The sequence below is a fragment of the Tenrec ecaudatus genome, chromosome 18, assembly GCF_050624435.1.
Source record: "Tenrec ecaudatus isolate mTenEca1 chromosome 18, mTenEca1.hap1, whole genome shotgun sequence".
NCBI classification, from domain to species: domain Eukaryota; kingdom Metazoa; phylum Chordata; class Mammalia; order Afrosoricida; family Tenrecidae; genus Tenrec; species Tenrec ecaudatus.
In genome coordinates, this window is record NC_134547.1 from 70,992,152 (window position 1) to 71,018,147 (window position 25,996).

A 25,996-nucleotide genomic window follows, 5' to 3' on the forward strand; every position below is an offset into this window, starting at 1 on the left:
AATGTTTTGACCCATAAAAGATGTAGCCTAATACATCACTAGAGGATAAATAGACTAACTTTTTCAAAAGGTTTTAAAATTTTTGGATTACTGAATTAAATTATTATTTGAAGGCAGAACAGGGAATATTTTGTGCAAACATGTTTATTCAAAAGCAGGGTGTTTTAAAAAACAAAATTATTCACCAAGGGCTGTTGTCAAACTATCCCTGTACCATAATCTGAAAGTAACTTGGCAACAATGCAGACTTCAGGTCGGAGTGGGAGTGGCATGTTCATTCTTGATCAACCTACCTGATAGAGAATTCTTTAAATTTCCAAAACATATGCGTGATGATTGACTGAGATGACTGATTAAAGTTTACAGAGTAGGAGTGGATTTTCATTCTTGATCAATCTACCTGATAAAGAATTCTTTAAATTTCAAAAACATATGCGTGACGATTGACTGAGAAGACTGATTAAAATTTACAGAAACAGATAAACATGACGGCAATTTAAACAGTGAGATTAATTTATTGAAGGATAGGGTTCACAGAGCTCTATTTTAAAAAATCCAAGGTCACAAAGGTCTTTATGTAAACTATATATACATTTGAAGCTTGAGAGTGTAAAACTCCTTCTCGACAAACCCCATTTGGGCAAAAGGATGTATAACATCCATCACACACCTGTTTTGGGAACAGCATTTTCCAAAGTGTGCACTTATTCACAAATAGACACCAGAGTATCCAAAAATGACAGCGCAATAAGCAGAGCAGCTTCCCCAAAAGGCTTTTCTTCCTGAGGTGCCTCTGCAGGCAGCCACTTTAATCTTGGGGTTTTAAGAACATCTTCTTTGTTTTTGTCAGTTTCATGTTCCCATTTTCATCTTCTTCATAGTTGGCCCGGTCCCTCTTCTTGGCGAACTTCTTTCCGATAGTGCCCACCAGGCTTTCGTACCTGTTAAAGATGACATAAAGGCAGTACATGCTTAATTTCCCATGAAAAAGGCTCAGAGTCAAGCTTGCCTAGGGTTTCAAACCAAATAGGTGACAGAAGGAAGTCAGTCACAATTAAAGGCTTCCGTTGTGTCCGGTGCAAAGATTTTTTCCTGTTCTTTGCTTTTACATTAACCTCACTAAGTTAAGAAACCCATTTTTCCCCTCCATGGGGCCAATTGTTTACAGGAGGTTTCTTAAGAGGGATAAAAAGCCACCCTGCTGTCCTGTTGAACAGTCCATTCTGACGACTCCCAGTGACCCGTGAGACAGAGCAGAGCCGCTGCACAGGGTTCCTTCCTTCATGCGTGTGGACTGCCCCACCGCTGCCATCTCCTCTCCTGCAGGTTTGGACCGCCAACCTTTCATTAGCAGTGTAAGTGCTTCATCACTGTGCCAGCAGTGCTGAGATGAGCAGGAAGAGGGCGCGCGGGATGATGTGTGTGGAATGCAGCCCTGGCTGTGTGCCTTCAGTGGTATAGGCTGAGCCAGCCTGACCTCAGTCCAGGCAAAGGCCCAGAATGCAGCTTCCGTCTCCTTTCCGGCACTGGCTGAGAGAGGCCGTGGAATGAATGCACATGCTTCTTGGTGAGGCCCCTGTCACAGGCCTTTTCGGGGTCAGGCTTACCTTCTGGCCATTTCTTCATCTGACACATCGACCTCCACTATTTCATCTTCAATTTCTTCAGTTTTGCTCTTGGAGTTCATCTGAAGCATTAATTTCTGGAAAAGACACCAACCTTGACCATTAGGGCTGGAAGAGGGTTTTGAAAGGAACTGATTTCAAGCTTACTTAGCAGCTAGAGGAACTGAAGTCAGAGGCTTTGCAGACCAGCCTGAATTTATAAAGGCTTCATGTGAAACTGAATGCCATACTGGGCAACTAGAGATCAGCTCTGAATTAAAACAGTAAGATGAAGGCCATTGCATTCCATTTCAACTGTATTTAGATCATAAAGCTCATTCTTAGTTACCTATGTCTAAAGTGGGCGTGGGTGGTTACATGGTAGAATTTGTTTTCCATGTGAGACAGCTGGGTCAGCTCCTGGCCAATGCATCTCAAGCGCAGCCACCACCTGTCCTGTCTGTGGAGACTTTGAGTGGTGCTAAGATGCCGAATAGGTTTCACTGGCGCTCCAAGACTATGACAGACTAGAAAGGAAGGCCTGGCAATTTCTGACACCCCCCAAAATGATATAGATCACATCGTCTCATCCACAACTGATAGTGTGCGCTGACCCAGGACCGGGTGAAGTTTGGATCCATTGTGTTTGGGGCCAACTTGACTGCAGGTGACACTACCATATGCAAAGACGTGGGTCACTGTCTCACTCCAGCAAAGAGAACAACAATCTTTGAATGTGACTCCAGTATGTGTCCTGTCTTTGACTCAATGGGAGCAGGTAGGCAACGGCAGATGCATGGAGTGTAAACACTACTAGGAGAGTTCCGGAGTGATAGAGGGGATCATCTGTCACCTTTCCTCACCCCAAACCAGAGGTGGGGCATGTCCCACACGTCTCCTTCACCGTGTTCTGGCACACACACCATTCCTAACTTTTTTGTTTTTTTCTATTTAAATTTTTTTTCTTTTTTTACATTTTATTAGGGACTCATATAACTCTTATCACAATCCATACATATACATACATCAATTGTATAAAGCACATCCATATATTCCCTGCCCCAATCATTCTCAAAGCATTTGCTCTCCACCCAACATTCCTAACTTTTTACACTTGATTTTAAACCTTCGTTTTTTTAATTGAAAAAATTAAAAAAAAATCATTTTATTGGGGCTCTTATCACAATCCATACCTACAGCCATTGTGTGAAGCACTTTTGTACATGTTGCCATTGTCATTTAAAAAATATTCTCTACTTGAGCTCTTGGTGTCAGCTCATTTCCCCTCCTCATGAACCCTTGATAAATTATAAATTATTAATATTTTCATATCTTACATTATCCATTGCCTCCCTTCACCCACTTTTCTGTTGTTTGTCCCTCTGGATGGGGGTGGTGGTGGTTATATGTCAATCATTGTGATTGGTTCCACTTTCTGCTCTTACCCTCCTGGTATTGCTACTCTCATTATTAGTCCTGAGGAGTTTATCTGTCCTGGATTCCCTGTGTTATGAGCTCTTATCTGTACCAGTGTACATGCTCTGGTCAAGCCAGTTTTGTAAGAGAGAATTGGGTTCGTGATAGTAGAGGAAGGGGAAAGTATTAAAAAACTAGAGAAAAGGTAAATGTTTCATTAGTGCTATACTGCCCATGACTGGCTTGTCTCTTCCTTGTAACCCTTCTGTGAGGGGATTTCCAATTGTCTACAGATGGGCTGTGGGTCTCTACTCCACCCTTCCCTCATAAACATCGATATGATATTTTGTTCTGAGTCTTAGATGCCTGATACCTGATCCCATTGATACCTCATGATCACACAGGCTGGTGTGCTTCTTCCATGTGGGCTTTGTTGCTTCTCAACTAGATGGCTGCTTGTTTATCTTCAAGCCTGTGAGACTGAAGACGCTGTATCTTCTGATAGGCAGGCACCATCAGCTTTCTTCACCACATTTGCTATGCATCCATTTTGTCTTCAGCGATCATGTCAGGAAGGTGAGCATCACAGAATGCAGGGTTATTTGAACAAATTGTTCTTGTGTTGAGGGAGTACTTGAGTAGAGGCCCAATGTCCATCTGCTGCCTTAATACTAAACCTATAAATATATGCACATAGATCGATTTCCCTATTGTTATATATAAGTATATTTACATATATACATGCCTGTATTTAGACCGCTACCGTGGGACAAGAGGAAAGAAAGGAAAAAGATAACTAGGACTTAAAGTTTTTATTGTTGTGAAAACAGAGAGAACACAGCATTTACCATTTCACCACATTCACTGGCACAGTTCAGCGACACCAATGACACTGATCACACCGTGCAGCTGCGACAAATAGCTGTTGCCAAATTCTCCAACACCACAGATAGAAACTCCCCATTTCCTGTTCCTGGTAGTCACTCAAGTCTGTTCTCGCTACACGTGCCTACTGGAGCTGTGGCGGGAGGCTGCGCTCACACACCACTGGCCCTTCTGTGACGGCTTACTTCACCCAGCCAAACATCTCCAGGTTCATCTGCATCACATGTGCCAGGACTTCTATTCTGTTTTGTACCTTTTGGACAGCTATCCTCTGACAGAGTAAGGCTCCCATGGCATTTCTGGCATCTGGAGGAGGTGGAGGAGGCTAACAGACTGCAGGCACAGAACTGACAATCACCCAATGAACAAGTCTGGTGCTAGGTGTTGGAGTCCAAAGATGCTGCAAAGGGTCACTGCACCTAGTTGCTAACTGGAAGGTGGTAGGTTTGAGTCTCCAGAGGCACCTTAGAGGACACACCTGCCACAGTAACCCCACAGAACGCAGTTCAACCCTGAAGTGTGGGGTTTCCACAGTCAAGAGTCTACCTGAAGGCAAATGGACTGGTTAATGCTAGGTGCCACTAGAAACACGTTCAATGTGAAAAATGCGCATTCTGAACACACTTTGCTATGAAGTACATGTTTTTTAAGTTATCATTTCTTTCAAAACCAGGAAAATGGAACTTTTCTCAGATTTTTTTGACCAGTATGAGCCCAAGTGACATAGTGAAGTGGGACTGCTAACCACAAGGTTAGCAGTTCAAAACCACCTGCCACTTCAAGGGAGGTAGATGAGGCTTTTCATTCCAGAGAGGATTTACAGTCTTGGGACCCCCACGGGGCAGTCTACTCTGTCCTAAAGGTTCACTTTGCCTTGAAATTGACTTGATGGCAGTGGATTTTTCAGAGTCTAGAAGCTCAAAATCATTCTGGACGAAGAAAATTCATTCAGTGTTAGAAGACTGGTAATTAGAGCCATTTCTACTAACCTCCTACCAACCTCCCAGGCTGAGGATGATGTCTCCTCTCTCCTCACTGTACTGTGGGGGGGAGGGGGGGAAAGGTTATGCCATCCTAGAGCCCATTCTCAGGGTACCACACTCCCATAATCCCTGCTCTCCATCCTCTGCCATCCACCCAACCACCATCTTCTTTTGCTTCCCAATTCAAAACTTGATGCAGGTCAAAGTACAGTTGCACATATTAAAAAGAAACACTTTTCATCTTGACTTTGTAAAAAGTGCGCAAAACACGTTTAGTCATCACAACTCTCAAAAGGGGGAGGGGAAACTACAATCCTTAAATAAAGGCTGGCAGTGATTCTGGATAACTGGTCTGTCTGATGGAGATGCAGCCTCCAAGTATGTGTTCTCAATGGGGCTGATCTTGTCCCCCAGGGGACAGCTGTCAGTGTCTGAGACATTTTTGGCTGTCATGTCTAGGGCTGCTACTCCACACTCTGCTGTCAAAGGATGGGTCTCCACCTCCCTGACCAACCATGATCTGGTCCTAATGCCCACGGTGCCAAGGTTGAGACACCCTGCCTCCAATGACAAGCAGCCCTGGTCCAAGTCCCAATAGAGTGGAGCCAGAGTGGTCGGAAATACTTGCTGAAGAAAACACAATTATACAAACAAACAAACAGCCCAGTCACTTTTCAAACACGTAGTGCACAAAGGATTCACACTTGAAAATCTACTGACAAGTTTGGTTTAAAAACCTGGCCATTCAAACATTACGTGACAGAATGTTAAGATTTTTTGCCCCCGATAGAAAAGAGACATTTATAGCTGCCAGGGAAGACATTTTTCTGTTGGCACCATAGGAATAAAATCCTCCCGTTTCCTGTAAGGAACCTGGGTGGGAACGCCCACGCTCTGTCCAAGGCAGCATGGCACTACCACGCAGCCCCATTGCAACGCTAGCCTGCAGCGCGTGCAATGTCCGGAAATAGCTGTGCTGGTATTTCTAGACTTTTCATCCTCTAGTTAATGAGGAAGAATGGGGTCCGGCAGGCATGGGGAGGGGCAGAGGGAGGGAGGAGAAGTGGAGCCAATTATCAGCAGAAAGGGTTCAGTGGGAAGAAAACCTTTCAATTTGAAGCAATTATATTTAGTACCTCAACTTCAGGATTAAATCCTCTGAAGGACATTCTTCCATAGAGAAGGTCTTCGCAGAGCAAAAAACTCTGCTCTTCGATTATGAGGCTCCTAAGGGGAAAAGTAAAACTTACATTGGTAGTATGTCTATGTACAAGGAAAGCCAAGACTCGAAGAATCCATCTCAGGGTTGTTCTTGAAGTCCAGTAAAAATACAACCAGATGCCTCACCTAGGGTGAGGAGTAAGACGGGATTAATGAAGACAAAGAGCTGCAGGCTTGAGGTCTCTGAACACTTATGAGTTTGCATAAATGCTGACATCAAGTGGAGACCAACGGCATTTAAATAATGGAAATATTCCTCAGGTGAAGCTTCCATGAAGTTCCTGGTCCCTGAAGAATTCTGCTTCAGTACCCAACTAGGAGAGGCAGTGGAACACGAGAGCCTGGGAACTTGGAGAGGGTATTTACTGGAAGTGCTTGGTTCATCAGCAGTCAAGAGGAGGAAAGCTAAGAGGGGATTTCTTAACGAGGTGGTGGGGCTTCACAAAATCGCAGGGAAAACGTTATGATCAGAAATGGAAAAAGGCAGAAATAAGGGTGGCAAATTGTTGAGCCAAACCCAAGACACAACAAAAGGCTACCAGCACAATGCCAACACCATGGAAGGTGCCCTGGCCACTGTGGTTGTCCTGGAAACAAGATGCAGGGTGGATGCTGTGGCCTCTCACAGGACCCTGCTCCAAGGAATCAGTCCATGCCCTGAAGATCCTGGGGGCCTTCTCTGTACAGGCTGGTTACGAACCACTGAGGACAGTCCACAGCAGCCACCTGGCCTTCATGGCTACTGCTGCACAGAAAGCTAGGCATCCCTTCTCTTCTAGGCTCCCCCATTCACTCACTCAGCAGAGGCTCAGGAGCACCAAGCTGTGTTCCAGGCATGTTCCAGAAGCTGGGGAAACCGCCTCGGTTCTCCTGGAGACCAGCTCTCTCTGAGGTAGTTACATGCAGAAGTTTTAATGGGGAGTGGAATGAATTTTAAGAAAGATCCTCTATGTAAATAAGAAAGGCGGGGAACAGTGGAGAAGATGCCCTGCAGTATGATCCATAGGCCTAAGCCACCTGAAGGAGCTCAAGAAAGAGATTGACAAGACCCTCAGTTGTTGCAAAGGGAGGCAGCTCAGTCTCTGGCTACCAGATGTGACGCCAGGAAAAGGGATGATGTTGTCAAGTCTGTCTGGTTCAGAAAGCACATGCCATAGGGCAGAACTAGGCCCTGGGTTTCCAAGGCTGCAATCTTCAAGAAGCCTGGTCTTCCTTCCACAGAGAGGCTGGTGGGTTTGAACTATCAACCTTCCACTGAGCTACCAGGGATCCTTACTATTAGCCAACGCTGACGGCGCCTTCATAGTCAAGCACTCAGCTGCTAACCAAAAGGCCAAGATCCAATCCACCCAGGGGTTCGTCAGAAGAAAGACCTGGCAATCAACTGTAATTCCAAAAATTACCACTGTGGAAACCCTAGGGGTAGCTCACCTCTGTCCCATGGGGTTGATGTGAGTCGGGACTGACTCCACAGAACACATCATCATTAGTATTAAAAGTAGTCACTCTCTCTCTGAATGGAGACCAAATGCTCGCCCTGATCTTCAGGAACTGAGTCCAACTCTCAGTTATTGAAATAAAACTGGAGGTGCTTGAGGTACACATCCCATTTGTGGAAGTTAACTAGATAGCGAGAAAATTCCAGTTTCCTGTAAAAGGTTACCTGTGACTACCAGAGGCTTGGGGTGGGGGAACTAGATCCCTTCATTTGATGTGAAACAAACAAAAAACATTAATATTTTAAATGACAGCTAGGGGCCAATAAAAACATACATGTCCAAGTAGACCTTGTTCAGGTTCCCCAATTTTAGAAAACTATTTTGCTAGGCTAATTCAGGATGCTGAATAGTTTTCTGTCCAGTCACCGGCATGGTGGCTCACAATGCATTCCCGGGACTTGCCCAAGCATCATAAACATAAGCCGCCTGAACTTACTCTTTCTCTTTAAGCTCTGGCAGATCCAAGTACCAGTGCTCCTCACTGATGATCTTCTTCTCCTCCTCTTCCAGCTGCTTCTTGGTTTCTGAGTCTAGTCCTCTTTGCATGAACTGCAAAAGCAAAACACAGCACAATGAGTGCCAGCAGCTGGTCACCCATGGTGAGACGCTGAGTTGGGACTCCATGGCAGTGGGTTTGGGTTCATTTACATCACCTTCTCAAAATGACAAAAAGTACTGATGGAGAAGATACTGCTCAAGGTGAGGGCCCGTGTGGGGAGGAGGGTGGGAGCGCTTTCTGATGAGGGAAGTTATACATGGCAGATGTGACACTGGTTACCCCAACATGAGTGCAGGGTCTGAGCTGTACCTGGTTTCAACATGGCACTCTGCTGTCTACGATGTCAGCACCGTGGGTGGCTGGATGCGGGAAAGGGGGGCCATGGGATATCATGGGTACATGATCAGCTGCAAACGGAAAGGACAATGGGCTGAGCCCATCAGCTGCAGAGATGTGGCAGTCTGATTTTGGGAAGAATTACAGCCTCGGGGATGGTGTGGAACAGCTCCACTCCATGGCACAATCACTGTGAGTTGGAATCGACTCAGCCATCAGATGGCTGAAGGGTACACAGGAACTCCCAATACAATTCCCGTACCTTCCAGTGACTCCATCACTATTCGGAAATACAAAGGCAAGTGCTTGCCAAACATACACATGGTCCTCATCCTCCTAGGTCGCATCACAGGAGAGAACTTACAGTTTCTAGGTTTTCCAAGTCCTGCAGCCTTTGCTGTTCCTCATTTGTTTGTTCCCTGCCTGGCAAACCAGTCCCGCCTTTGGGGCGGAAACTCACATCCTTAGTTGGGACTGCCTCAACTGACCGGGGAAGCACCAGCATGTCTCCCTGTCTCGGGTAGGGCAGTAGGAACATGGCCTTCTTCATCTTCCGTGGCCAAGACTAGGTTCTAAGCAGCACGTGATGCCTCAGTCACCCTGTAGTATCAGCACTTGGACAGCACTCGCACACATAAGGGTGCATGGAACGGAAAAGCATCTAGACTAGTCTTGTTTTCCCAGACTCCTCTCCTTGGACAGTTATTCTACCAACTGAGATGTCCCATATCACCACTCTTATTCCTGGTGACGGAACTCACCAATCCTGCCCCAATGTCCATCTGTCTCCTGATCTTTGGTCCAGCAGGCCTCAGAGGCATGGAGGATTCGGTTCCAGACCGCCACATGATGTGAGTATGCGAGTAAGGAGTCACGTGAATGCTCTGGTTCCCAGTGCATGTGGAAGTTATGTTTGCACTATAATGTAGTCCAAGACATGTGCAATAACATGAGGGAAACAGATGGACGCGCTGCAAGAAATTACCAAAATGGAACAGAGATGCCGTGTGGTCACAGGCTGTTGTAAAAATGGTGCCCACGGATTTGTCCCAGGCAGGGTGGCCGCAGACATTCCATTTGTCAAAACCCCTATCTGTGAAGTGCAACCAAGTGCAGCAGCATAAAGCGAGGTGCGCTAGATACACTTTGTGGTGTATAAAACAGCCATATATTCAACAACAAGTAAGTTTTGTTATACAAATTAAACAAAATAGTCACATACATGCTCTGTATACATGGACAGGACAGAACGCCCTGTGAATATGAATCAAGCAATTTCAGTCTTTGGGAGTAATTCAATTGTTCTAACTCTATAGTGTCTAAGAACACACTCCAACTCCAAGCTAGTGATTTAATTTCATAGGCCAGAGTCTAACCATCAGCAAGCTGCAGCCTTTGGGCAGCTGTAAGAGTTTGAAAATAAAGTTTTACCGGAATGCAGGCACATGCATCCAGTCCTGAGTTTCAACAGGAGAGCTGACCAAGTGTGGCAAACAGTATGACTTACAAGTCTAAAATATGTATTCTTTTAAAGCCTTCTACACGGTGAAGAGCCTCTCACAAGGGAGCCCCTGTGGTGAAGTACTATGCTGGGAACCAAAAGGGCAGTGGTTTACACACACCAGTTGATCCAAGGGAGAAGGATGAGGCAGTTCTGCTTCTGTTAAAATTTATAGCCTTGGAAGCCCTCTGGGGGCAGTTCTGTCCTGTCACATAGGGTCACTGAGTTGATCTAAAGGAGCCCTGGTGACATAATGGTTACATGTTAGGCTGCTAACCTCAAGGTACACAGTTTGAAACTACCAGCTGCTCCTTGGGAGATGAGGTTTATTGCTCCCATAAAGAGTTAATAGTCTCAAAAGCCATAGGGGCAGTTCTACCCTGTCCCACAAAGTCAGAATCGACTCAATGAATTTTGAGTTGGACTGACTAGAGGGAATGGGTAAGCCTTTTACAGAAAAAAAACCGATAATCACAAAGTAGGAGTCCTTTCTACCTTCTGCCAACACACTTCCCACAAGAACCACCTCCTTTAAGGCAGTGAATTACTTAATATGGCTCCTTTCTAGCCACACGTAAGGAGCTTTGGGCTAAGTACTAGTGGCTAATTACAAGACTAGTGGTTCAAACTCACCAGTCACTCAGAGATAGAAAGATGAGGCTGTCTGTTCCTGTAAAGATTTAGTCTTTGAAAGCTAAGAAGCAGTTTTACTCTGCCCTATGTAGGGTCACTATGAGTCATGGTAGTGGGGTTGGGTTTTTGGTTAGCATGCATGGTCTTGTAAAGCCCACCATATGGCAATGCACAGCAACCTTGTTGGGGGTAGGTCCATGTAAATAAGGTGTATGGAACCCTAACAAGGGGATTGGCCAGATGTCATACAGCTAGGCTTAAAAGAGTTAATCCCCGAGCAGAGGGGGGAACTTCACTACCATCAAGAAGAGAAGGTAAACCCAGTGGTGTAACACTGAAGACAGTGGGGGATACTGAAAAGCAGCATTCGCTGAGAAATGGTGGCAAGAGGACAAGCACGAGATAGAGCGGTTGTGGGCTGAAGCCAATGGAGGAAGACTACTGTAGACCTGCTGAACTACAAAGTGAGAAAGCCAAGCAGATTCAAGCACAAGCCTCCCGGGAAGAGTGAGTTTTTTCTGGGCATTTATTAGCAGAACTAAAGAGCTTTCTAACACTTGAATGAGCAAGACAGAGGTCAAAACCAGGGGCCCAAGAAGAGGACAGGCGATAGGCATGGCAGGAAAGCTCTTCTGATCAGATTTGTATACTGAGTGGTTCCTGATCCTGAATTTTAACCTGTGACTTCCCTAATAAACTCTATGCCTATATGGTTTGTGAATTCTATGTGGCCACTGAAATGAATAATTTTTACCCAGCAGCAATTAGTGTCATGGGAGAGATAGGTGGCACAGGAATTGGTAAAAAGGTTGGAGGGTGGAGGTATGTCTGAACTCATAGCAATCAGATGGTTTGAGCTGTTGCTGTGGATAATAACTCTCTTCCTCCATTGTGAAGCAGGGTTCAGGGCTGGCTCAGTTATAGCAACACTGTGAAATCAAAACAGACTGATATGGAAAATGTGGGTGCATTTTAACATTAACCAGAATGGGAAAAATCATGGATTGAAGCCCTGGAATGGGAAACTTGGAAGAGCGATAATAAACCCTTTCAGGAGCCTGGTATAGAAGACTCGATCATTGCCAAGATTGGAGAGTGACATCCATTCAAAATGACATGGATAAATGTTACCTTTGAGCTGGGCACAGTGATTTCTGACTGTGGTTCAAGAGACTTGGTGGCTAGGCAACATGCATGCTGTTCATGCTTTCTAAGGAGATTTAAGTTTCTGACAGGTCATTTATCTGTAATTTTTCCCATGGCAATGACTATTCCAGGTATCCATATTTTACAAATTTAGGTCCACCCTGGTTTCACTTTGTTCGCCATGACTAAACAGGGAAGAACTGGTCTGAAAGCCTGCTATGATGTTAGATGAGGAGGTCCAATACGCCATGCCATCTTTAACTGCCAGTCTTCAACAGCTGACTAACTCAGAGTTTAAGTACATTTGAAAACAAATGAGTCAGGATTAACTCTTGAACCCTCTTTGTTCCATACTTAAGATTTGGATCTTAAGTAGCTACTCCATTGAGTCTCACAGGAACCCTTCCTGTATAGCATCTCCAGAAACCCTGTCATTAAGTTCCTTCGTATCTACACTAAGACGCTGCTAACCCAAATCGAAAACCCTGCTAATTCTCCTTGCCCCTGCCTTTACTTTGCTTCTAATGTTAAGCCTCCAATCTTCATCATTTGGGTGGGAATAATACCTTTATCTTGAGCAATTTCTTAACTCCAGGGTCCTATCTTTGATCTGAACCCCAACCACACATTCATATGGCCTGTTCCAATAGCTAAAATAAATTGCTACAATATTTTCCATCTCTGTCCTCAATGTTCTCTACTACTTTGAAATCTTATCATTGCTGCCACTTAGAAGATTCCTGAATCACAGAGACCCCATGTGTACATAGTAGAAGTGCTCCATGGATATCCAAGGTTGTCTTACATAAAAGAAGAAAGACAGGCTTGTCTCCTGAGGGCTCTGGGGGTGAGTTGGGGGGGGGGGGGTGTTCAACTGTCAAACTTTTGGCTAGAAGTCAATTCACCGAGTGGTTCCTCTCTGAAATCTACCATATATACTTATGTATGAGCCAAGTTTTCCAGTACATTTTAAATGCAGTTTTTTTTATTAAATGCAGTTTTTGTGGTAAAATTAAGTGCCTCAGTTGATATTCAGGTCAGCTTATAATCGAGTATATATGGTACTTGATAACAAACCATTAAACCAAAGAAAACTATGCTACGATCCCAATTTGGTTAATATGCATGAAAACAGTATTTAGATGCTATAAGATGGGCTACAATTTCTACTCTGCCCTTCACTGTATTTATACTCGAGCTGAATTCTATTCAAATCTTGCACATTCAATGTCTGCTCTCCAATACTTCAAAACATACCTCACTTTCTTTGTCTGGAAATTCCGCCAGACTCTAAACAGAAAGATGGGGCTGTCTGCTTCCGCAAAGATCTCAGTTTAGAAAAACGCGAAGGTCCATTCTACTCTGTTCTAGCAGGTTTCGATGAGGATCAACTCAATCACACCGGGGTTCTAGCATGACACCAAGTACTTTGCATCTGACCCAAAACCCACCAACATCAATAGACAGAATGGTGCCATGGTTGAGTCAATTCTCACTTGTGACAACCCCAGGCATACAGTATACAACTGTTCCCTAGGGCTTTCAAGACGGTGACCTTTGGGGTGCAGACAGCCAACTCTTCAACACCAACTTTTCAGTTAGTAGTTGAACATTTCACTGTTCAAGACCCCCGAGGGACCCTTCTACCAATGAGCAGTGTTCACAGAAAAGTATGGTGATTCAAACAGGGGTTCTGGCAAGAGACAACTTGAGTTTGAGTCCTGTGTACACTACCAAGAACCAATACAACTTTGGGTAAGTTACTTCTCACTCCCAGTTATCTCCAGGGAGTCCTTTATGAGGATAAGATGGGTTAATATAATACACTTAGGGCAGTGTCTGAAACAGAGTAAGAACTATAAACTCTTGCCATTATCATCAAACTTTTGTCTTATCTCAAAGACCAGCGAGGCAACTCACTTTCACCTCAACTAATATACTGTCCATTCCCACTGCCCCTGAGCTCATTCAGCATCAACAGAAAGAACTTCAAACTGGTCCATCTGGGTGCAATTGTGTCATTTGTGAAGCCTTCAAGCCGGGGTCCTTCTGAGGTGGAAAGACGAGATCGTCGGCTCTGACAAAGATTTACAGCCCTGGAAACTTAATATAGGGTTACTATGAGTAGGACCCTAGGGTCCCAGGTGTAGTGGATTATGCATTGACCTGCTAACTCCAGGTGCTCTATGGTTGATGAGGCTCTGTGCTCCTGTCAAGATTTACGGCCTAGCAAACCCACAGGGAACGTTCTACTCTGCCTTACGGGGTCGCTATGACTCAAAAGTGAATTGGTGGCAATGAGATGAGTCAGAATCGACTCGAATGGCAGTGGGCTTGGTTGGATTTTAGTCCTTCTTTCGATGCATTCTCTACAGGGCAGTTACAGTTAAAGTCTCTTAATGAGTAAAAAACCGGCAAATGACACTGTTCTCCATGCTCACGCCGAAACCCTCAAACTGGACTAAGACGCCCAGTCTGCCGTTAAACACTGCCTTTGTTCCTAGCCTCATTTCTTTGTACTTGCCCTGCTGCCAAACGACTGATTTATCTTATTTTCACCCGCATCCCTCTGATTTCTATCGCGCCTTTTCCTCAGCTAAGCGACTACCCTCTGCTCACCCTTAAGTCTCTATTTCGGGACCACTTTCTGACAGTTTTAAGAGTGGCCTCCCTTATCCGCCCAGGGCCTCGCGACTCAAGCCTCCTTCGCAATCCTGCCCCGGCGCCTCCCGCGGAGCTGGCGCGGGGAATGAAGGCGGCAGCTGGGGGGCCCCGGGGTCTCGCTGGCATTCCCAGACGTCCAGCGCTTCGGCCCTGATCCCGGGGTGGTCCGACCGCCCGGCCCGCCCTCAGTCCCGCACCTTCATGCGCAGCAGATTCTTGGATAACTTGGGCTTGTGCTCGGCCGCCATGTTGCTTGCCCCCAGCCACGAGTTAGTGCGCATGCGTGCCGCTGCGTGCGGCGCTACGTCTGACGTAACGCGGCGTCCCCCGCCCCGTAGCTCCGCCCTCGGCTCCCGCTTTCCCGGGCAGGTCTCCTGTTGGCCGCTGTCCTCTGGGAGCCCGAGATTCCTGAGGAACTGGCTGGTTAGGGTGCTAGCCGCCGCCGCGGGACTGAGAGCAGTTTAACTCCGCTGGGGTGAGCTCCCCGACGGAGCCCGACATCGGAGGAGGCCCAGAGAGCCCGCCGCTGAGGTGCCCACGCGCGAGGGAAGGGTGCGTCACAAGGCCCTCCTTGCCTCACGTCCCAGACATGCAACGTGGTGGACTCATGTTCTGAACCGCCTTCTGCCTCCTAGTTTCGAGTTACGTCCACACTTAGCCAGTGAGGTACACCTCAGCAGCCCCCCTCCCCCATTCCCCGCCCCTTGTTGCAATTGGGTAAACTGAGGGAGATGAGTAGGAACCCAGCCAGCCCGTCTTCAGAACGGCTTTAACTGCTGTGCTAATATGGTGAAAAACAAGGTTAATTTCATCTAATGCTCTCTTTATTAAAGAGCAGTAGCCTGAGAGAGCTCCGAAGCAGCTGCTTCTGCTGAGCAGCCAAACCCACAGCACCACCAGGGAGAGGGAAGTCTGTAGATGTTACACTTCATGAGACCAAGAAGGCCTGGTTTTTAGTTAAAATACTGCAAGAACACGGAAAAGACATTTTTTATAATGAAGCCTAAGTGGGGTTCAAAGACTAAGCACTTAGCTCAGTGGCTCTCAACCTGTGTGTGGCGTCTTATTTGGGGGTCAAACGACCCTTTCAAAGGGGTCGCCTGATTCATAACAGCAAAATTAGTGATGAAGTCGCAACGAAAATAATTTTATGGTTGGTGGAGGGGGTGGTGGTGGGAATCACCACAAATAAGGAGCCTGTATTAAAGGCTCGAGGCATTAGGAAGGTTGAGAACCACTGACTTGGCTGGAATGCTGGGGTTAAAATCAACCCAACTGCTATGGAGAAATGGCCTGGGGAACTGCATGGATAAGATCACAGCCCTGGAAGGTCTATGGAACAGTCCTATTTTGCCCTAAAGGGTTCTTAAGAATCCAAATCCTGAAGGTAGTAGAGGTGGGCTGGGTGCTGTAGTGGAGTTCTGTGGACACAGTGGTTGAGTGTTTAGCTGATAAAGAAAGGTCAGTGGCTTGACCCACCAGCCACTCTGCAGGAGAAGGATGAAACAGCTGGCTTCCAAGATTAAAGCTCTGGCAACCCTGTGGGGCAGTCCTACTCTGTCCTACATGGTTCCTGTTGAGTAGGAATCAATTGAATTCAGCACTGCACAACATTAGAATGTTCTCATTCAATTCTATTTGGGTAAAGCTACTCAAGACCTCTTTAAAAAGTGTTGAAAAAAAATGAAAAAAAAAAAGTGTTGAAAAGCAGGAATGTTACTTTGAGGACTAAGGTCCACCTGAACAGAGCCATGGTATTTTCAGTTGCTTCATATGCATATGAAAGTTGAATAAGGAAGACCGAAGAAGAATTGATGCATTTGAACTATGGTCTTGGGGAAGAAAATCGAAAGTACCATGGGTTATCAAAAAACAAACAAATCTGGCTTGGAAGAAATATAGTCAGAATTCTCCAGAGGCAAGGATAGCCGGACCTAATTTTATGTACTTTGGGCATGTTAACAGGAGAGACCAGTCCCTGGAAAAAGACACCATGCTTGGTAAAATAGAGGGGAAGCATAAAAGAGGAAAGTCCTTAATGAGAGTGGCTCTAATGATGGGCTCAAGCATAGGAATAATTGTGAGGATGGTGCAGGAGAAGGTGATGTTCTTTCTGATGTACATACAGTGGTCCCTATGAGTCAGAACCGACCCAAGAGCACCTAACAGCATGTGCCACCTGTAGGCTTTTTAAAAGTGCTTTTGGTAGGTCTAACACAAAACATCACCCAATCTAATAGCATTTCAGCATATATCCACTACCATCCAGTTGATTCTGACTAGAGTGACCCCATAAGGCAAAATAGAATTCCCAAGGCTATAGATGTTTAGGGGAGCACACTACCTACCACACCTTTCTCCAAAAGAGTGGGTTCAAACCACCAGCCTGAAGTCCAATGGTTAACCCACTGTGCCACCAGGGCTCCTTTGGGAAAGAGAAGGACTCCTTTGAAGATCTGACTGTTAGGATGAGATTTGAAAAGAGAAAAAAATCTTGGGGAAAGGACCTTTCAATTAAATGTGTGAGAAGGTCCTTAGGACAAACCCAAATTAACCTGTTGCATTTGAGTTGACTTGGACTGGCCTCTTGGAAGCAGATCTCTAGGTCTTCTCAGGTGGTGCTGCCTGGATTTGAACCACTAACCTTTTCGCTACAGCTTATTTAATGATTTGTACCACCCAAGGACTCCTGCCCTAAGGCCAGAAGTGGCTTATACAGTCCATGAAACAGAACAGTTTTCAGTGGAGAGAGGATAGGGGACTCCACAGAGCATGAGACTGGAAAGAACAGCTGCCAGTGGCCCAGACCGGGCCTTGCAGGTTCTGTTTGGGATTTTCAATGAAGTGCTTTGAGAGCAGAAATGAAGCAGTGTCTCAGTTTGCAATCTGCATCCAGGAAAGCAAGGTGATTCTGAATTTAATCTTGAAGTAGGAGCATCTGTTTTGTTAGCTTCAAAAGGAAAACAGCATTCCCACAGAGGAACATAAGGAGAATCAACTAAAGATGCTAGGAGCTCACACCCTTCTTAAGGTTGTTGTTGCTCTTGTTGCTACCTGTTTACCTACACAGTGGATTCAGATCAATTTTCCTGAAGCACTGATTTCATCATATCATTAACCAGCTCCAGAACTTACAATAGCTTATTTTTGCCTCACAGTTAAAGGTGAGACTCTTAAGCTGCCATTCAAAATTCTACATTTCACTTGACAATGAAAATACTTAGAGTTGCTGCAAAGTCTTCTTTTCACTCATCAAAATGTAATAGATGAAAAGTGACTTAAGAGTAATCATGTAATAGCCTTTAAATTAAATTCCCTGGTAAAGATAGCTCCTTGATCTCTGTGTTAGTGCATTGTAGAAAAGAAAGGACCGGTCTCACATCTATAATGTGTTAGCCTGCTTTAGTTACACAGCCAAGGAAAGATTGTTTCAACGGAAGAAATATTTCTAGGAGGTCTTCACACAATCCTGTGTTCTTTCATAATGGAAATTGTTGGAAGCGTGAAAGCCTCTGACATCTGCCACCTATTGGATCCATCACGAAGGGTTTCTGAATCTCTTAACTCTCAGCAGATCCCATGTACTGCTTTGCTGCCTAGTGCCATAGCCACTAAACTTATGTTGCTTTTTTTGAGCACTTAAATTTAATTGATGAACTGGATTTTTTCAATTCACTTTTTAACCCTATAACGCCGAGCATGATGGTTTCGTAACATTTAATTAACTGTATATATTAATATATGTTGATAACTATGAAAGTAAAGAATAAATTTTCCCCCCTGAAATTAAAATCCAGGCATTATAGGGTTAATTTGAGGAGCTCCTCCCCCCCCATTTTTGATTGGGAGCTCTTACAGATATTATAACAATCCATAGTTCAATTAGATAAGCATGATTTACAATTGTTGCCACCATCATTTTCAAAACGTTTTCTTTCTGCACTCTTTAATATCAGCTGCCCTTTATCCCCACCTTTCCCCACCCTGCTCCCCAAGAACACTTGTTATTATATTAAGTATTATTATTATTATTGTTACTCCTTTTTCCTCCTCGTATCTTAAACCATCCAATGTATCCATTCACCTGCCATTCTGTTGTTTGTTCCCTTCGAGTGGGGTTATGTAGTCATCATTGCTATCAGTTCCCACTTTCCCCCCTCTCTCCTCCTCTGTACCCTCAGGGAATCATTACTCTCATTACTATTTCTGAAGGGTTTATCTGTCTTGAATTTCATGCATCCCTAAATGATCTTAATTTTACAAATGAACATATATAGGTCTAACAATTAATGAGGTAAAACTAGGACCATAATAATAAGGGGAGGGAATATTAAAGAACTAGAGGATAGTTATATGTTTCAATAGTGCTATACTGCACCCCAGATATATCATCCCTTCCATGTGGTCCTTATGTGAGGACTGTCCAGTTATCTTACAGTTGGTTTTTTGGTCTCCACTTTGCCTGTGCTCCTTCATGTCAATTTGATTGCTTGTTTTTGAACTTCTGCTACCTATTCCTGTAAACACCTCATTATCACACAGGCTGGTGTGCTTCTTCCATGTGGGCTTTTTTGCTTCCGAGCTAGATGGCCTGTTGTTTAACTATAAGTTTTTAAGACCCCAGACATTATATTTTTTAATAGCTGGGCACCATCAACTTTTTCTGCCACATTTCTTATGCACCCATCTTATCGTCAGCAATCATGTTGGGAAGGTGAGTATCATACGTTGCCACATTTTTAGAACAAACCATATTTGTACTGGGGTATGATTAAAGTAGAGGCCCAAATTCCACCTGCTGCCCTGTTATATATATATACACACATACACACAGAGAGAGACAAATACACATATCTTTATATATTTACATATATACATATCTATATACCTATATATAATTTTTACATTCTTGTTCTTTCCTCTACTTTTTTTCCTCTTGCCCCACTATCACGTTTATCTATTGTTTGCCTCAGTAATTCCTCTCATTTCTATTGATCAAATACAACCAGGAATGCTACCCCTTCCTCACCATCACTTTTAGATCCCTTGTTATTCCCCTTTCCCTGTTGTTGACTCATTGCTCCCCTCTCCCAGCCTTCTCCCCCATGGTTCCTCCCACCCCAACCTTCTGTCCTATTGCTTTCTCATTGGTATTGTTTATCTTGCCTTTCTTATATAGACATCAAAAAGAAAAAAAAGAAAAAGCAGACCCAAAACACACAAAAGGAGCCCATGCAAATAGTTCCATGTCTAACTATTGTCCTGACCCCAAGTAGATGATTATCCCTCTGTTAAATGGCAAACAGACCCTAGTAAAATCCACCAGCCTATTCCCCTTTTCTTTCAGGGATCCATCATCTCCCAGGACCTGCGTACCTAACAGCACTTTGACCCTTTTAGTCCTCAATGTACCTGTCTGAGGGGCATGCCTTCTACAAGACCCCACTGCTCTTCTTGCAGTCAAGGCTGGAACAATTCCTCAGGAACTTCAGTCTGCTCCCATTGCTGGTCTGTTGTACTCCCCTTTGGTTTGCCCCAATGTGAGATGGTCAGGCTGGCTGCTCTCCCCGAACAGTACCTTCAGTGTTGTCCTCTTTAGCACTGTCATTCAGGGAGGGGACATTTTGTCTTGAGCTGGGGCTGGCACTGCAGTAAGTCCTCTCTACTGACAACCTGCTCCAAGCAGGAACATCACCCTCAAGGTTTGCAACACTGGAATGAGGTTTACTCTCGCTCTGCTTCCTGTGGAGACATAAGCAGTACCCTTCCCTTGGGTACATTAGTGCCCTGTTCCCCCATTGCCATCTGTTTTTTCCCCCACCCCATTTTGGGACAGAAGGCATATGGGGGTGGGAGTGGGGGGGTATCTTTCTGCACTGTTGCTCTATGCATCTTTAAATTTTTAAAAACTATATATACTTCATTGTGTTTAGTTTGATGCTTGCCAGAGTCTCTGGTTCTCAGCCTGGGAACTGCGATATGTACATTTTCCCCGATGCCTGTCTGTTGTTTGAACTTACCTCAGTGGACTCATGTTTTACTTGTCCTTTTGTGCTTGGCTAACTTCGCTCAGCATAATATCCTCCAATCATTTCTTCACTGCTTTAAAAAAATCATTTTATTAGGGGCTCATACAACTCTTATGGCAATCCATATATACATCAATTGTATAAAGCACATTTGTACATTCTTTGCCCTCATCATTCTCAAAATATTTGCTCTCCTCCTAAGCCCCTGGCATCAATTCCTCATTTTCCCCTCCCTCCATGTACCCCCCTCCCTTATGAGCCCTTGATAATTTATAAATTATTATTTTGTCATATCTTGCCCTGTCCGATATCTCCCTTCACCCACTTTTCTGTTGTCTGTCTCCCAGGGAGGAGGTCACATGTAGATCCTGGTAATCGGTTCCCCTTTTCTAACCCACCCTCCCTTAACCCTCCCAGTATTATGACTTACACCACTGGTCCTGCAGGGATCATCCCCCTGGATTCCCTGTGTTTCCAGTACCTATCTGTACCAGTGTACATCTTCTGGTCTAGCCAGATTTATAAGGTTAAATTGGGATCATGATAGTGGGGGAGGAGGAAGCATTTAGAAACTAGAGGAAAGTTGTATGTTTCATCATTGCTACATCACACCCTGACTGGCTCATCTCTGAGACCCTTCTGTAAGGGCATGTCCAGTGGCCTAAAAATGGGCTTTGGGACTCCACTCCAGACTCCCTACCTCATTCCCTATGATACGATTTTTTTTGTTATGATGATGCCTGATACCTGATCCCTTCTATACCTCGTGATCACACAGGCTGGTGTGCTTCTTCCATGTGGGCTTTGTTGCTTCTGAGCTAGATGGTCGCTTGTTTACCTTCAAACCTTTAAGACCCCAGATGCTATATCTTTTGATAGCCTGGCACCATCAGCTTTCTTCGCCACATTTGCTTATTCACCCACTTTGTCTTCAGCGGTTGTGTCGGGAAGGTGAGCATCATAGAATGCCAATTTAATAGAATAAAGTATTCTTGCATCGAGGGAGTACTTGAGTGGAGACCCAATGTCCTTCTGCTACCTTAAAACTAAACCTATAAATATATGCACATAGATCTATTTCCCCATCCTCATATATAAATATATTTGCATATGTACATGTCTTTATGTAGGCCTCTATAAATGCCCTTTGCCTCTTAGCTCTTTCCTCTGACTTTCCTTTGACTTTCCTCTTGTCCCACTATCATCCTCAGTCTTCATTTGGGTTTCAGTAATTCCTCTTGGTTACATTACCCTTGATCATGCCCTACCAACTCTCCTACAGCCTCCTCACTACTGATTTGGATCACTTGTTCCCTAGTCCCTGGGTTTGGTAACACCACTACCTTTCCCCCCACCTCTCCCTCTCCTATGTCCCCCCGGAACTCTCGGTCCTGTTGTTTTCTCCTCCATATTGTTCATCCAGCCTATCTTATTTAGGCAGACCTGCGAAGATAATAACATGCACAAAAACAAGACAGAGCAAAACCAAGCAGCAGTCTACAACAAAACAGCAACAACAAACCAATGACAACAAAACACAACAAGCAAGAAAAGTTTGTAGTTAGTTCAAGGACTGTTTGTTGGCCTTTAGGAGTGTTTTCCAGTCAGTCTGTTGGGCCACCACGCCATGGTCCCAAAGTCAACCTTCAGCATTCCCTGGGGACCTCGCCACTCTGTTCCCTTGCTGTTCTGTTGCACCCCTTAGTGTTTTGCCTCGGTGTGGTGGGATCATATCAGGCACAGTTCCCATACTGTGTCTCTGTTGTTGTCCCCCGTAGGGCTGTTGGTCAATGAGGGACATCATGTTTCATAGTGGGGCCAGCCATGTGGGCCTCTCTGTGGACTGGCTGCTCTAATTGGGAACATTGTCCTCCAGGCCTGGTGGGCTAGGATGTGTTCCACCTTCTCCTCCTCCCCCTTCATCTACTCCTGTGTGCTTTGATCAGATATGCCCCTCTTCCGGAGCTACAGATTCAATGCTGTCCTTTGAAATAAATTCTTCTTGGGGGAGGGGCAGGTGTCCACGTAGAGTTGAGACTGGGGCTGGGCCCTGAGACCTCTCCACTGGTTTCCTATTCCACACCTGCATGTTGCATTCACATCTTGGAACACTAGGTTGAAGTCCACTCTGACTCTGGTGATCAGCCAAGACTTGGAAACCACTGAGTTAGATGAGCATCCAAATTCTATATATACCAAATTGGGTAAGTTTGGTGAGAATTCAGGTTATCTTCCCATTCAGCTTGCTTTTTCACTGTTCGCCATTCCTTATTTTTTTTTTTAAAAATCATTCTATTTGGGGCTCTTCCAGCTCTTATCACAATCCATACATACATCCATTGTGACAAGCACATTTGTACATGTGTTACCAACATCATTAAAAAATAAATTCCTTCTACCTAAGTGCTTGGCATTAGTTCATATCCCTCCCTCATGAACCCTTGATAATTTATAAATTATTATTATTTTCCATGTCTTACATCAACCTCTGTCTCCCTTCACCCACTTTTCTGTTGTCCCCTCCAGATCATGAATATAGGTTCCCCTTTCTCCCCCCACCCCCAACCTTCTCCTTACTTTCCTGGTATCACTACTCTCATTATTGGTCTTTAGGAGTTTATCCGTCCTGGATTCCCTGTGTTGCAAGCTCTTATCTGTACCAGTGTACATGCCTTGGTCTATCCGGATTGTAAGGTAGAATTGGGGTCATTACTTCTCTACAGTTTTTTAAAAATAATTTTCTTGGGGGCTCGTACAATTCTTATCACAATCCATCCATCCATCCATTGTGTCAAGCACATATGTGCATTTGCCATTCCTTATTTTTTGTTGTCAAGTGCCAGTCCCTGAATTTATGGCTAACTCTTGCTGCCTTATGGCTGCTGAGGATCCTGTGATCCTCTTTCCCCAGCCTCCTATCTCTTTTCATTTCTTGAGTTCATAGTACTTTTGTGTCTCTGATGTTCCTGGCACTTTGCACAGTGCTGGAGACAAGTATGCAGACCCTAAGCGCTGTCGTAGGGATGAGCACTCTGGCAGAGAGCCTGGTTTTGAGGGGCATGGAGAGCCTTCCCTCAGGAAGTGAGATCTAAGCCGAGACCTCAAGATGAGCTGGAGTTTGCAGGCAATAGAAGGATCAGAGCAGGGGACAGTGATAGAGTGTTTCAGTCAGGCTGAAAGGCATTTGACCTGTAATGTGTAACAGATGCATTTAGAGAAGCAAGCTAGGGCTACATGCTACAGGCCATATATTCAATCAGGATTTTATTCCAAAGTCACTGCAAAGCTCCTGGACTGTTCTAGATGGAAGAATGGCACCATGTAAAATTGTACTCTAAAAATGTGTCATTCTAGTTCTCATGTATTCATTTGTAGCATAGGTAACCATATGTAAAATATCTTCTGTCAATCCTATATATGTTGGTAGGTGTCATCTCCAAAAATTATGTTGTTGTTGAAGTCGTCCTGGCTGAGCCCGGAGAAGGCATATAGAGGAGGAAAAATCAAAACTAGAGGGAAAGGAGAACGTCTGTCTCTCAAGATTTTTCCTCCTAATTTAATTTTCCCTTTAAATTGTGTAATCTTAGTCTGTTACAAAGTAAAACTCAAAACCAGGCAGGCAGTCAAGTTCTCTACAGCTACCTTCAACCGTATTTTCTAGCTTTCTCACCTTGTCTGGGGATCTCATTGAGCTGGTAATAGAAAGTTAAAATCCACCAAATGCTCCTTTGGAGAAAGATTTGTCAGCTCCCATAAGGATTTGTAAAAGCCTTGGAAACTCAAAGGGGCAGTACTGTCTTATAGGGTTGCTATGAGTCAAAATTGACTTGATGGTATTGAGTTTGGCTTTTGGAGCCAGACCGATCTACTGTACGCAGTGTCTCTCTAAACATCCCAGGTTTACTCTCCATGAGATCTCCCCAAGCCGCCTACTAAAGCAGTGGTTCTCAACCTTCTTTAGCCGTGACCCTTTAATACAGTTCCTCATGTTGTGGTGACACTCCAACCATGAATTATTTTCATCACTACTTCATAACTGTGGTTTCACGACTGTTACGAATTGGGTGACCCCTGTGAAAGGGTTGTTCAACCCCCAAAGGGGTTGCGACCCACAGGTTGAGAACCACTGTACTAAAGGAATTCTGTTTTCTTTTGACTTATCACATCCTCCTGATCTTTCAGGGCCTAATTAAAATTTTACCTTCAAGTGACATCAATGGAAAATGATGATTCACTTTCCCCCTCTGAATGCCTATAGGGCTCTTTGGCAGCCTGACTATTTAATTAGCTAAGACTTTTTCATTAACTAGCATAATTGCAGGTTCAAGATCATAGGTTTTGAGTTTTGCACTAACCTGAGTCTCAGCTTCAAACAGTTCTTAATATTCTCAATAAATAGTTTTTGAAGAAACTGCTCTTTAATATGGGTGAGAAAGCATCTTCTAAAATTATACACACCCTTTAATAACTTATGAGCCCCAGAATACCCAACAATTTTCATCCAGCTGAGTTGACAGGTTTTCTTTTTTTAAAATAGTTTTTTTAAAGGAAGGGGAAAAATAGAAGCAAAAGGCCAAGAATATGGTAATGAAATCAGCCTGTTTTCCTGTATTAACTCTATTTAAAATGTTCTATTTCATGAAAAGATATATGATAGCTTTGGACTTTCTGAGGAAGTTTCTTAAGAATCCATTTGCTATGGAAATTACAAAGAAAATAACATGGAAAAGATCAATTTATGCAAATGAAATGACCAGGTTTAAACTTGGACGACATTTGGGAGGGGTAGTGGAGGTTCTCGGGAAGAAAATGTGTAAATGGCATGCTAGAGAAACATGACGGTGAAAATCAAGGCAGAGTCGAGGATGATTCTTTTTCCTGAGGTGAAGGGCAATCTATCTGTCTAGGAATAAAGGTCAGCAAAAGAAAAGCCTTTGATCAGGGAGTTGGAGTGACTCAACACCTCAGACAGATTCTTTCTTCTAGAAAAGGAGAGACCAGGTCATAGATTGGAAGGTAGTCGCCAAGAAGGAAGCTGCTGGCCCTTTGGACTAAGGCAAGGACAGTGACTCTCATTCTTTGTACCTTTACCCTCCTCCCTAACGCTTCTCGACCTTTTGACTAAGATCAAGTGTAGTACCTTTATCCTCCCTATACCCTTTAAGGACACACTGCAAAACCCCAAAAAACAATGATCTATCATAGACCATCGTATGTTTGTAGGTAGTCTCTTTGTGTTTATTGTTTGCAGAACATCAAAATACAGTTTGCCTTTTGGAGACATTTTTTTTTCCTGTTAGGACTTTGAAATAAAAGCAAACAAACAAAAAAACCCCACTCTCCCAGATTACTACCTATATGCTGATCCATATCTTTCTGTGCTAGAAAGATCAATGGTAGATGCCTTCATCCCTGTGCAGGCACCAGACGGCATAGTTTGATGAGAGTGAATTCTTAATTCTGAGCCCCTTTCAGACTACTTACTGCCACTGCTGCTCTTAGGGAAGTTGGAAATTCTTGGTCTACTGAGAAAGGACCAGGTAGGGCAGGGGCTTTTGAGACAAAAGCCAGTAGTTTAAA

General features: G+C 44.3%; 1 protein-coding gene across 1 annotated transcript; it reads right to left on the reverse strand.

Moving 5' to 3' along the window:
- Positions 1–482: 482 nt before the first annotated feature.
- Positions 483–14,718, reverse strand: MPHOSPH6 (M-phase phosphoprotein 6). The gene is made up of 5 exons (XM_075537031.1): positions 14,585–14,718; positions 8,045–8,157; positions 6,025–6,115; positions 1,608–1,702; positions 483–941 (listed from the first exon to the last, which is right to left on the reverse strand). The coding sequence occupies exons 1-5, from the start codon at positions 14,666–14,668 to the stop codon at positions 809–811; spliced, it is 516 nt and encodes a 171-aa protein (XP_075393146.1). The 5' UTR covers positions 14,669–14,718; the 3' UTR covers positions 483–808.
- Between the last annotated feature and the right edge of the window lie 11,278 nt (positions 14,719–25,996).

Bases quoted from the DNA above. Each gene is read 5' to 3' on its own strand.
- MPHOSPH6 (XM_075537031.1), bottom strand. From the start codon at position 14,668: ATGCGCACTAACTCGTGGCTGGGGGCAAGCAACATGGCGGCCGAGCAC. The intron at 6,116-8,044 runs GTAAGTTCAGGC...TTTTCCCCTTAG, and splicing joins CCAGAGCTTAAAGAGAAAGA to GAGCCTCATAATCGAAGAGC. The intron at 1,703-6,024 runs GTACTAAATATA...TGTCTTTTCCAG, and splicing joins GATTTAATCCTGAAGTTGAG to AAATTAATGCTTCAGATGAA.